Source organism: Alosa alosa, chromosome 16 (genome assembly GCF_017589495.1).
Source record: "Alosa alosa isolate M-15738 ecotype Scorff River chromosome 16, AALO_Geno_1.1, whole genome shotgun sequence".
In the NCBI taxonomy this organism is placed as follows: domain Eukaryota; kingdom Metazoa; phylum Chordata; class Actinopteri; order Clupeiformes; family Clupeidae; genus Alosa; species Alosa alosa.
This window is the reverse complement of record NC_063204.1, coordinates 32,180,737-32,194,311: the sequence shown is the minus strand read 5'-3', so window position 1 is coordinate 32,194,311 and position 13,575 is coordinate 32,180,737. Positions and strand designations below refer to the sequence as shown.

At 39.6% G+C, this 13,575-nt stretch overlaps 1 protein-coding gene across 2 annotated transcripts in view; it reads left to right on the top strand.

The window, feature by feature from the left end:
* The window catches only part of cdk13 (cyclin-dependent kinase 13), a 78,226-nt gene that overhangs the window by 33,158 nt on the left and 31,493 nt on the right, over nt 1-13,575 (top strand). For both annotated transcript variants that reach the window (XM_048266347.1, XM_048266348.1), the window contains 2 exons: nt 3,887-4,076; nt 12,505-12,561. In XM_048266347.1, coding sequence (XP_048122304.1) covers nt 3,887-4,076; nt 12,505-12,561 — 247 coding nt within the window. The remainder of the gene's footprint in view (nt 1-3,886; nt 4,077-12,504; nt 12,562-13,575) is intronic.

Genomic DNA, 13,575 nt, shown 5'->3' with positions numbered 1-13,575 from the left:
TGTGTGTGTGTGTGTGTGTGTGTGTGTGTGTGTGTATATAGTTTGTATGGTGGAGTATTTAGTGTATCGCACAAACAATAACCCCCACACACACACACACACACACACACACACACACTCTCCCGCGCAAACCCCACCCTACCACCTTGCCTAACCAATTTTCTGCGGGAAACCCTGATTTGTGAATCCGGCCCTTAATTTCTGAATCGGTCAATGGACTCCGGTACCTAATTGAGGGATATGTACAAAATTCAAACCTAGATTTTTTAGATGACAAACTCAGATGGTAGTTGAGTGTTATTCCTTTATATTGATGTTAGCTATGCTAGATAGGCTTGCATGCATGGATAAAATGGAAGCCAGATTGCAGTGCTGTTAACAATTTGTTCTAGTCTGAAAAAGTTCTGTATAAACGTATTTGTGGGCAGCCGTGGCCTACTGGTTAGCACTTCGGACCTGTAACCGGAGGGTTGCCGGTTCGAACCCCAACCAGTAGGCACGGCTGAAGTGCCCTTGAGCGAGGCACCCAACCCCTCACTGCTGTTGATGCAGGCAGCTCACTGCGCCGGGATTAGTGTGTGCTTCACCTCACTGTGTATACCAGGGGTCTCAAACACCTGGCCCGCGGGCCAAATCCGGCCCGTGTCCGGCCCAATTCCGGCCCGCGACGTATGTCAAAATAATAATGTAATCCGGCCCTTGAGACTTTTTAATTGCGACAAACAACGATACTGATTAAAATAGACGATAGTTCCAAGTACGGTGACATCTCATTTGTACTCTGCTCCACTATGTGCTAGACATCCAGAGCTTCATCCAAACCCAAAATTGCTGCGCAAAGTTTTCAGGAAATATTTGTATTAGCGAGAAACACAAAGACGTGCATTTAAATGACGCGGAAGCGATGCAGGCCATGCTGTTGCATAAATTGAAGCACAAATTAAGCAGAAATAGGCCTACACCAAATGTTGAAAAACGTTTACGTGTGATGAAGTCTTAGGTAGGCTATGTTACTCACCTATTTTAAATCTGAAGGAGAATATCCTTTTGGAGATTATGATCGATCGTCTATTGAATGGAGGTGCGTCTGCGTGTATACGACGGTGTCCACTAAGCATACCATGCTTATTTCGACCCTCTGCCCAAAATAGCTTGGAGGTTTCAGTGGTAATCGTGATGATGGTGTCCGTAATGGACGTGGTACAGACAGCAGGGCTAGTAGGAATAGGGCTCTAAACTACAAAGTCACCCGCAATATGATGCGAACTTCTGGGTACTCGGATTACCTGCGATAGGAACTGATTTGACCAGAATACTTTATTGTCGGCCTTGTGGTTTAGAAACCATATACATCTTAGGTGTTGGTATACATTGTAGATGTTTTCCTGTTAAATTGTTATGTGGGTAATATTAAAAAAGGAAAGTAAACCTGCTCAAATATGTTCATCCAGTATTTACTGAAAGGTGGATAATTTGAGGTGCTTGCCATCCAGTGGCAAATTAGATGGGTAAATTTACCGCCTTTATAAACTTTTGTTTTACTCAAAGATTTTTACATTTACAGTAGGACTTTATCTCTGACCACTTTCAAGCCATGGCCTTTTGAAATTTTGATATAAAAATCCAATGGTGTTGCTTTCTTAACCCTGACGCCTATAGTTTGCCAGGTTAAAAAAAAAAGTTATGAGAGGAAAATATTTTTATTTGGTGTGAAACACACACATACCTGTTTTTATGCTTTTCATTTGTTTTATAATTTGTATTAATATTTATGTTATCATTATTTTATTTATTAGCTAAGGTTGCTAGCACAGGTGTCTAAAACTAGATAAAAACACTTGCACTTTCTGTTTGCAGAAATAGCCGGCCCTCCAATCAGATGACGTTGGCAGAATTGGCCCCCAGCTCATTTGAGTTTGAGACCCCTGGTGTATACACTGTGTGCTGTGTGTGTTTCACTAATTCACGGATTGGGATAAATGCAGAGACCAAATTTCCCTCACAGGATCAAAAGAGTGTATATATATATAGTTATACTTTACTTATAATAATGACATTCTTATCAGCTGTTTTAATTTCTAGACAAATGTCTTAGAATCTTCGTATAACACTGCCTAAACATGTTTCAACAAGGGATAAATGAAGCCATCATAGTGAAATAGGCATGTCCAATTTAGGTTTAAGGCATGTCCAATCCACATTCGCTAATTTAACAGTGTGATTTTGTGATCAGACGCCAGGCGCCTTGTTCTAAAGGGTTTTTCTTTTGTTTCTTAATCAGTCATGGCTGTGTTTTGGGCGTAACATCCTTTACACCAATGAGTGTGGCAAGCAGTGCAACATCAAAGAGCATGTCAGTTTTTTGACAGTTGATGCATCTTAAGAAATCTGCTTGCACCCGAGACTGTATGCAACACAGGGATTCCACTAAACCTTGCTTTAGTAAAAACCTGTGTGTGACTAGCAGAGTAACCTAATATATGCATGCATCTGCACTCGCCTATTATTATGACCACCGCTAGTGTAACATGTAGGAGTTGTTTTTTTTTTCCCCCTGTCAATTTTTGCACATTTCCCTGAATACCGAAACACTGGGGCATATGAAACTTGGTTGGTACATAGCCCCACTAGACTAAAATGCAGTTTTTAACTACCCGAACCGTGGCACAAGATGACAAAATTGTTATGGTATGTTGGTCTCATGGGCCCGCATCAACCTAGCCCATAACGACTCATTTGTGATTTGCACGCCCCCCAGTGAAAAATTCAAATGCAGGAATATACTGCTTTAATCTTCAGTTGAGATGTTCTGAACTGCAAATTTCATGTGTATGATAACCCTGACAGCATCTGGGGGTATGCCAAGTTTTGTGGAATTCCATCCATGGGGGGGCCATACAATAAATTAATTTATGTGTAAGTATATATACTTTTTTGATCCCGTGAGGGGAAATTTGGTCTCTGCATTTAACCCAATCGGTGAATTATTGAAACACAAACAGCACACAGTGAACATACAGTGAGGTGAAGCACACACTAATCCCGGCGCAGTGAGCTGCCTGCTACAATGGCGGCGCTCGGAGAGCAGTGAGGGGTTAGGTTCCTTGCTCAAGGGCACTTCAGCCGCGGCCCACTGGTCGGGGCTCGAACCGGCAACCCTCCGGTTACAAGTCCACGGCTGCCCAACAGTGTGTGTACATTATGTGTACATTTAGTGACCGTACTCCCATCGGCCTGTAGATGGTGGTGTTGAGCGAAGGGTTGCCGGTAGAGGATGATGTAAAAATGTATAAAGTATAAGTATATATACTCTTTTGATCCTGTGAGGGAAATTTGGTCTCTGCATTTAACCCAATCCGTGAATTAGTGAAACACACTCAGCACACAGTGAACACACAGAACAAGGAGATGTATTGCAATGCCTCCAGGAGCGGTGGTAGCATTGTGGTTAAGGAGCTAGGCTAACGTGTAGTAGCCAGAAAAGTTGTGGGTTCAATTCCCGGCTTCCACCGTTTTGCCCTTGTGCAAGGGACTTCCCTGAGTTGCTCCAGGGAGAATGTAACAGTGCCCTTGTAATATAATTGACATGTAAGTCGCTTTGGAAAAAGTATGGTAAATTAATGAATGTATATAAATGTATCCCACCGGTACTACACTGGTAAATAATCCATCACATAGTTTCTAGCATGTACAACATACTGTATATGTTGCTCTGTACAACCATGAATTAATATAAAACTTTTGTGGTTTCTGTGGCTTAGACAAAGAGACAAGAAAATATGTTTAAAAGAAAAACACCAATATTCTAATCTACAGGGTGTTGCTTCAGGCTGTTTTGTTCAGATTGTGTGCGGTTTGTTATTGTTAATCCTGAGATCTTTTACAGGGGCATTTTATTTAGTGTTTGAATACATGGACCATGACCTTATGGGGCTTCTGGAATCTGGCTTGGTACACTTCAATGAAAGTCATATCAAATCCTTCATGAGGCAACTTCTTGAAGGCCTTGACTACTGCCATAAGAAGAACTTTTTGCACCGTGATATTAAGTGCTCAAATATCCTTCTCAATAACAAGTGAGTAACATGTGCTCTGTTAACCATTTACAGGTGCATCTAAAAAATACAATATTGTGGAAAAGTTCATTATTTTCCATAATTCAGTTCAAAAAGTGAAACCTTCACATATTCTAGATTCACTACAAATAAAGTGAACTATTTCAAGCCGTTTTTGTTTTAATCCTGATTGCGGTTCAGAGCTTGTGGAAATCAAAACTCCAGTATCTCAAAATATTAGAATAGACTTTGTAATGTGGAAGTTTAACTTTTTGAAATAAAAAGTCAAATGAATATTCTATTTTTTTTGACATCCACCTGTAGGCTATGTGCCAAACACATTTCTGTGCTCAATTTGTATCTCAATTGCCTTTTTATCAAGTATTTTCATTACTTAGTAATTTAACCAAACCATTGTTCCAACACTGTCTGTGACTTACTATATCAGAATAACCTACTAGACCCTAAGCTGCCTGGCTTCAAGAGTGGTCATTCTACCGAAACTGTTCTTCTGTCTCCAGTGGTGGAATGTAACGAAGTACAAATACTTCGTTACTGTACTTAAGTAAATTTTCCACGTATTTGTACTTTACTTAAGTAAAATTTATAGTGCATACTTTTGACTTTTACTTCGTTACATTTTACAGCAATTATCTGTACTTTTACTCCGCTACATTTCTACAACACCATCGTTCCTTTTTACGATTACATTTTATGATCAGTTTTTTTTTTCTCTGACAAAACACGCTTTGTTTTACGAGGGGTTGCTACCAAATATTCTGGAGCTTCGTGCCTTCTTAGAAACAAGCTTCTAGTCTAGACCAGGCAAAGCGTGAGCTTGTAGCCATCTGCATTCAGTAGGCTATATTCACCCATGGCTACACTGTACATGCAACTGTGTTCTGTGCCTTTCTCTGTCTGTTATCTGCAGCGTTAGGGCCTCCTCTCCGATGAGATTGCTATCCGCGGATCAGCGAAGTTAGGCTATGCCCATGCTTCTGTCACCGCGTCTGATCATTTTGCGGCACAAATGAATGGTAGACTATTAATGAACCGTGGCGGAAAAAACGTAACATTTTCCAGATTAGGAAATATTCCTTAATTGTGTGTGATTAAATAAAGATGCATAGCCTACAATTGGGGGTAGTAACGTGAGCTCATTCAATGTCTATCGTCTGCACAAGTGAAACTGAACTTAATCATAAAGACACCTTTCTCAGCAACTTTTCTGTTCAATCAGCATAATTGGCATTACGATCCACCCGACGTTTCCCTTGTCTACCCCGTTAAACTTCAGGCTCTCGTGTTTTGCTGAATGATATTACTCAGCAGATCACCCTAGTAGATAACCAGAATTACAGTCTCTAGAATTGTAGGTCAGAATGTAAACTGGGCCACAGATGGTAAGCACAATTGCATTAACTTAAAACTATCTAGTCGAAAGTATAACCTAAAACTAGCTTAATTAAAATGCCACAGCCCATACTGATTTTTCCTTTTAGAATATAGATATTAAGAGAATAAATCATTATGCAAATACTTTTACTTTTAATACTTAAAGTACATTTAAAAGCAGGTACTTTTTACTTTTACTTAAGTAGAGTTGTCATGTGGTACTTTTACTTTTACTAAAGTAAATATTTCTCTGTGTATTTGTACTTTTACTTAAGTACTGAGGTTCAGTACTTCCTCCACCACTGTCTGTCTCTGAAGCATTGAGAGTAGCTAAGTCCTCTGCTCAGTCATCAATATTAATTCTACTTGACTTATCTGCAGCCTTTGATACTGTAAACCATGACATTTTCTTTTTTACATTATCTGAACTGGAAAAGCTCTTAACTGGTATGAATCCTACCTTAAAGGACATTAATTTAACATGTCTTGGCAGGGACGGGTATCAAAGTTTCATGACCACCACTGTGTGCCTCAGGGATCAGTATTAGGTCCCTTTCTTTTCTCTATTTACACCACCTTGGGTGAGATCATTCGCTCCCATGAATTTGCCTGTTACTGCTATGTGGATGATACTCAACTATACCAGTCTTTCCCACCTGAGGACTACTGTTTCTCATCAGATTTCCAGACCTGCCAACCTGTAGGCATTTTGTATAGCAACCACACATTTTCAAATCAAAGTATGCGGGTACGATTTTTTACTTAAAACTACGCAAAAACAAGTAGACATCCAACCTCTCCGAAAAGCTCACTGGAGCATGTGAATTAGAATCTTCCGCAAATCTATTTCATGTGAGGGTGAGATACAGTACAGAGAGAAAGTGACAAGTGAGAATGACAGGCAAAGGCCCCTCGTTATGCTATATTTTCTTCAGCCAACGGTGGGTTACGGCAAAGACGATGAGGTGAGCTTAACAAGTGTTCACTTGCAAATTCATGTTCCCCAGATGCCATTTTGCAAAACTAAAAAATCTCAACTGAGTGCGATTGTGAATTCACCTAGGCCTAATAGTTTGATGTTGTCTTGGAAAGTTTTTACGTGTTCATCAGTTGTTTCAGTTAGCATTATATTTTCCATGGTGATTCACTGATGGTTAACGTTTTCATAACTAAAAGGCGCTCAGGGAGCGCAAACCTTTCCAAGGCCAAATGCAGCCATTAACAACGAGTCTGAAAGTGGACCTAGGCTAAATATTTTGAGCTTCTCATTGATGAGTGTTCAATTTGTTTTATCTTTGGGGCATATAGATCATTGTTGTTCTGGTTTATTAGCACGAAAACAAGCGAGAACAAATAATAGGCTTCCAGGCGGCGCACCTATCGCTTTAGTTGTAATCATTGCAGCCTCACAGATGGCAGAAAGACACCGCCATCTGAAAGAAACTGAGAATTGAAATTCTTTAAATGAAATCAGTCATTTGCATTAGAAAGCAAAACATGTAAGCTATTGTGAGTTAAGGGATAGACTGCTCATTGACAACAACATATGTCCATAAGTCTCTATCTACTGTAGCCAAAATTCAGTTGAATTAAATATGTTGGCATAACATAAGGGATAGATAGATAGAATAGGGAACATATTCTGCATTACAAAGACTTAATTATGAGTTATTTGTACACTATTAGCACTTGTGGTTTAGTGTCTAGTTCCATTTGAAAAGAGCATCTTTGATAAGTATTATTAGGAGTGAATAACTGTTCTTGTGGTACTACCACCTTACAAGCCCCATACTAAGCCATGCATATTTAGGTCATAATTCATATGCAACAACTTATATATGAATAAGGGGTAATTAGGAGCTTACATGGGGGAAATTCTTAATTAAGGGTCTAGTAAAGGTAGAATAAGGTCTTGCAGAATAAGGTATTAATTAGTGACTTATAATACATGTTAGTAGGCAGCTAATTAATGGTGAATATGTGTGTCTTAATATAAAGTGTTACCAAAATTACATAGATATCCGACATTAAAGCAACACCAAAGAACTTTTCCTCTGTCGCATGCACGCAATTTGTTTATCCAGCAACGGCTTTGCAAATAACTATGTCCATAGACAAGGTAGAATATGTTGCATGATTTTATGAAATTATAAAGTTCTCATTCCATTGAACTACAGATCCGCTACCCGATCTGGCAAACTTACATAGTGCGATTATAGCCGATAGAGGGCCGCGAAGCGAATGCAGAAGTGCCGTTCACCCTGTTGCGAGTTGATGAAAACAATATTTTAAGTTACAAAAAACTCTTTGGTGTTGCTTTAAGGATGGGTCGCTTTCCAAAATGCATCTTGTGTGCATGGCTATGTCTGTTGGCTGCATGCATAAAGGCCGACATGAGAAGTTTTTTTTTCTCGAGGTGCTACTCAAAAAACATTCTTCAAGGTTGGGAAGTCTGGATTTCTGCATGCCTTAAGGATATTTCAGACTGGATGAAAGATCAGCACCTTCAGCTTAATCTCTCCAAAATTGATCTTTTGGTGTTTTCAGCCAAAAAAGCTGTTTCCCAACAGATTAATATTCAGCTTGACTCATCTTCACTGACCCCAACTAAATTGGCACGTAACTGAGGCGTCATAATTGAGTGAGGTCTAAATTGCAAAATCATATCTGTTTGTCCTTTAAAACATTAGGAATATCAAACCTTATCTGACACAATATTCCACACAACATCTTGTACAAGCCATGGTTATCTCCCAACTGGACTATTGTAATTCACTGTTCACTGGCCTGCCTGCTTGTGTAATGAGACTGTCACAATTGATTCAGAATGCTGCAGCACACCTGGGGCCTCATGTCATGTAGAAAAACTTGCGTGGGATTTTTCTCGATTAAAACATTGTGTACATGAAAATCTGGAAAGTAGCGCACGCACAAAAAAATTCAGATGTATGAAACGGTGTGTACGCAGCAAACTTTTTTCTTTGTACATCCCAATTAACTTGAAAGTAAGCGCACATGCACAAGCATTACACTCCACCCTCTCTCCTCAATCACAATCATTTTAATATGCTAACTAAAAGGCCACTCGAGAGCGCAGACCTGCCACGAAGCCAAAATGGCCTATCCCGCAATATTGATAAGAATGAAAACTCATTTGTGGGTGGTCCGTGTATGATTCGTTCATTTGATATTCCATTTAGAATCAAAAATAAAAAAAATGACTTTATGAATGATTTCAATATTTGTTTATGAATGTGATACAAACAAACAAATCAAGCTTTGTTTTTCAGATATTTGATTTCATGGTCTGAAATGGCCCATTTATCTAGAAACATAGGCCTACTTGTTGTGTTTCAATAACTACAGTAAATGTTATTGAAAATGAAATTTTTCAGTGTTTCCTCTAGATTTTTTTTAGCAGTGGGGGCAGGCCAGTCTCAGGACCCCCAAAAAAAAAAAAAAAAAAAAGAATATCTTTCTTAACCTCTATTTACACACAACACCATATTATACTAAGGCTTTAAGGAGCTTTAACCTATAGCTTAATTTGGACCTATAGCCTAATAATAATGACACGGGGGTCCGGGGGTGTTTCCCCCGGGATTTTTTTATTATTTTTTTTATTTGATTGAATCACACTTTTTTAAATGTGATTTGAGAGGGACAGGCCCATCTTCTGTCTGACGCACGTCACGTTACCCCATGCAATGCTTGACTAAATGAAAAACATGGATATCATCATAGTTGTCGTTGACAATGAAAACGTTTAGCCTAGACTACTTTAGAAAATTAAGTTTTGTGCCAACTTATTGTAGAAACACAACCACGGCCTTTATTTGATGAACGGAGGTGCAAATCAGCTCCTTTACTTTCTTTGGTTATTATATAGTCTACGATTCACTTTAACCACAAGTGCATACAAAACGTTTTCCACCAAGTGTGCCGTCGCCACATTTACAAAATTGCTATAATGCAATTTACCTTCGTTATCTACCAGTGATACTTTTTGCTTCGAATTGCAATTGAGTGCGCATTTAATGTAACATGCAACATGATTTCCAAGAGGCCTATAGACAGGCTCATTTCTGACTTCACTAGACTATTAATGCATTTATTTATGTTGTAAGATGTGAAGAAATTAATGACATCGGCAATAGCCTACGCACAAATTCATCATTCACTAAATGGACACAGAGAGTGTCCACTTTACAAGTTTTTCTTTCGCTATCGTAAAAAAATAGCCAGGCTACTATATAGAAATACTAATTCCCTTTGAGTCGGATCTGCTCCACCTTTCCACCAAGTTTTGCGGGAATTGCGTGGTTTTTGCGACGTTGACAGACCTCCCGCACCGCAGTAGCCTATGGTGCCGTAAATGGAAGCTCTTGAAAGCGCATGCCACTAACGTAGTTCATAAAAACAATATTTATGGAATTAAAATACAGATACCGCTGATTAGTATGGCTGACTATTGTTTAACTGCTATGAACTGCTGTGAGCACCAGCCAGCGGAGGGAAATTATAGCCTACCATTAACCCAGACAATATTGTGTGCCTGCCCTAATTCTCAAGTAGTGGACTACAAAATGAAGAGGAAACACTGTGGAAGAAAGTTAATGTTTTTACAATAAACTAGGCTGTATCAACAATATGTGAAGTGAAACTGGATGGGTTGCAATGTGAGCGGCGGCCACCGGGGCAGGATACGTCGGCAGGATCATTTAAAAGGCAACCAGTCTGCGACTATACATTGTGCGTCTGCGCTAATTCTGATACAGTGGCGTCATTCATTTTACCGTGGCGGGCCTGCGCTCCTAAATCAACGTAGAGGAAACACTGATTTTTAATAGCCCACATTTCACAATATCCTGTGCAAATAAAGGCCTAGACTTGTGATCAACTAGGCCTAATGTTGTTGCGCTGCATTGCCTTGAAGTGTCGCCAACTGACGATACACATTGGAAATGTTCGTACGCCACACATAAAGTTCCCAGGAGGAACGCACATTGTCACGCTCATCTACTCTTGATACATCCGAGCGTGAAAGATGGCGTACGCAACATTTTTGTGCGTACGCAAGCTTTGTACAAGAGGCCCCCTGATTTTCAATCAGCCAAAGAGGACACGTGTCTTGGCTGGACAAGTCCTCTCTTAGTTATTCTTCATTGGCTTTCTATAGTGACCAGAATTACATTTAAATCCCTCACTTTGGCCTATAGGACACCCCAATCGCCCACTGCAGTCTTCTGATGAGGATTTGTTGTGTCGAACAGCCATGAACGCAAGGTTAAATTCAAGATTCCTCTTCTCAGTGGTTCCTGGAATGAGTTGCCCAGTCCTCTGAGTTCCTGCAATAGTTTGGGGTCTTTCAAGAGGGGTCTAAAGCGAATCTGTTCAGCTTACACTTAATTAATCAGAGGTTCTCGAAATCTTGTTATGCGGTTTCTAAGCTATAAAATTTTTTTGTCACATACAGCAAACATCTCCTCGTGATCCACTAACTGCCTGTCCCCTGAATGCGCTGTAAATAAACGCGGTCCCTGTGGACAGCCCAGGCTCCTGGAGCATGAAACATAACAAACTGTGTTCCAGCCATCATCGCTGAGATGCACGTTCATGACCGTTTCAGTTGCACGGGAGGTAGGGGGAGGGAAAGACAAGCTAGCTCTCTGTTTTGTTTGATAATACTTAAAACATTTTAATGTTATTATTGCCATTTTCAGTAACACTTTTTTACAGGGTCCTTGTTCCAGTGTATCTACGTAATGAAATACATTGTTATGGTTATGGCATTTAGCAGATGCTTTTGTCCAAAGTGACGCATAACAACAATACAAAGTTACATTAACAGTAAAGCAGGGAGCAGATCTAGTCAGTGTCCTATAGGCCAAAGTGAGAGATTTAAATTTTATTCCACTATAGGGAGCCAGTGGAGAAAACTAGGAGAGACGATACATGTGTAACTCTGGCTGATTGAAGACCAGGCGTGCTGCAGCATTCTGAATCAGTTGTAACTTTCTTACTAAACATTACAATACAATAGCAACAATAATAACACATTGAATTACAATAGTCCAGCTTGGAGATAACTTCTTGTCTAGGCCATGGTTATGTGGAATCTTGTGTCAGATAAGGTCCACATACAGGCCCAGGTCATTTTCAGGTCTTCTTTGTGCTGTAAAGGATAAACCGACATGATTTTGCAATTCAGGCTACAGTACATGCTCAGAGAAGTTAAGTCGGTCATCAATTACGACGCCCAGGTTATGTGACGATCCAGTTGGGGTTAGTGAAGATGAGTCAAGCTGGATGTTAATCTGTTGAGGAACAGCTGTTTTAGCTGGAAACTCCAAAAGCTCATTTTTTGAGAACCTTTTGAGAGTCCCAAACTTCACCCCATAGCTTTTTTTCCTTCCCAAAAGATTGATGACACTTTGGCAAAGTATTGTAACAAGCACTTATTGTGACATGTACTAATGATCTATAGGTACACACAAATGCATGATGTATGGACAATATAAGGACCCCGTAAAATTAAGTGTTATCCTATTTTCCTTAAATGTAGTCCAAGTTACCAACTTTTTTATTGTATTGTATTGTTAGTATTGTATTGTTATATTGTAAGTCGCTAAGCCATAGTGCAGTAGCAGTGTCACCGTCCAGCACCACATACAGGCCCAGGTCATTTCCTGAGCCCATTCCCTGTCCCTCTCTCCCACTTCTTGGACTGGACTTCCTGTCCACTCTTCACTGTCCTGTCCAATAAAGGGGAAAAAAATGTAGCTAAAAAATAATTCATCTTGACACATTGACATTTTAGTGTATTATTTACCCATTTATTCATTTAAGATAATCATTGTATGTCAGGTGAAACTTGTTAATAGTAAAATTTATACCAAATGGCTGTTTCCAGATTACATTGGTGTGTATATTTTGTATATCTGGACTATATAGCAGAACCACACAACAAGCCCTTTTGTGCCACAAGATCATGAAGTACACTGTAAAGGATGTAATAGATGAAATATGTATAATTTGTGTTTCTGTCTTTCAGGGGGCAGATTAAACTGGCTGATTTTGGTTTGGCCAGGCTCTACAACTCTGAAGAAAGGTGAGAGTAACTTAATATCTGTCTATTTAATAACCTTCTACATGGAAAAGTATTGGTATAACATAAGAAATCCTAAAGGTGCTATTTACCTTATTCAGCCCCGCCCATTTTTTTAAATTCCACGTTGTCTTTAAACTTCCGGTCGGCTAGCTACGTCTAGTTAGCTTCATTGGGATAACATGGCAGAAGAGGATCGAGAAGCTAACTTGGGAGCAAAACGACAAATGCCATCAGTAGGTCAAATTTCAATATTGTACTTCGCTACCCAAGGCTATTCACCCCTACGGAGTGGCCGCTGTATCGTATGGAGAAACTCGCAAATCCTTATCTGTTTGGTAACTAGTTTAGAAAGTCATTACAGAACAGCTGCTCCAAAGTCAGTGTTTTCCTAACTTCAGATAGGAAAGTTGTATAACAGAAATGTCTTAGGTCACCAAAATCCTAAATAAACGTTCCTAACATTAGGATGACCCATAACATACTGTATGATGCCAGTCATCTCGATAGAGCTCTGCTATCTCAATGTATCGCAATGGATGTACTGCTCAATCGGAAGTTCGGAGACAATGTGGGCAAAGCTAGCGCCCCTCATGTTCGCGCGCGGAATAAGGTGAATATGTAATACATATATTTTTAGGGCCCAAACACCGGATGGTGTGAAAGCCCTATTGTTTCTGTAAGGGTTATTATTAGGGCTGTCAAAATAATATGTCAATTTCAATTAATTACAGAAAGAATAAAGTGTTAAAAAGTAACACTGATTAATCACATTTCGTGGTGACCTTTGACCAAGTGCAGTTTTGACTACAGTGACTGAAGGAGGAAGATGATGAAAACAACACTGCTTAGTCCAGTGAATGGAACATTTAGCTTACATTTAGAAAAATGCCCAGATGGAACTGTTGACAAGAGCATGTTCTCTGCGATTTCTGCAGTAAGGAATTTCCCTAACGTAGGAGTTCGTCAAGTCCGAAGTATCACCTCAATGCAAAACAACGTGGAGGAAAGCTACTA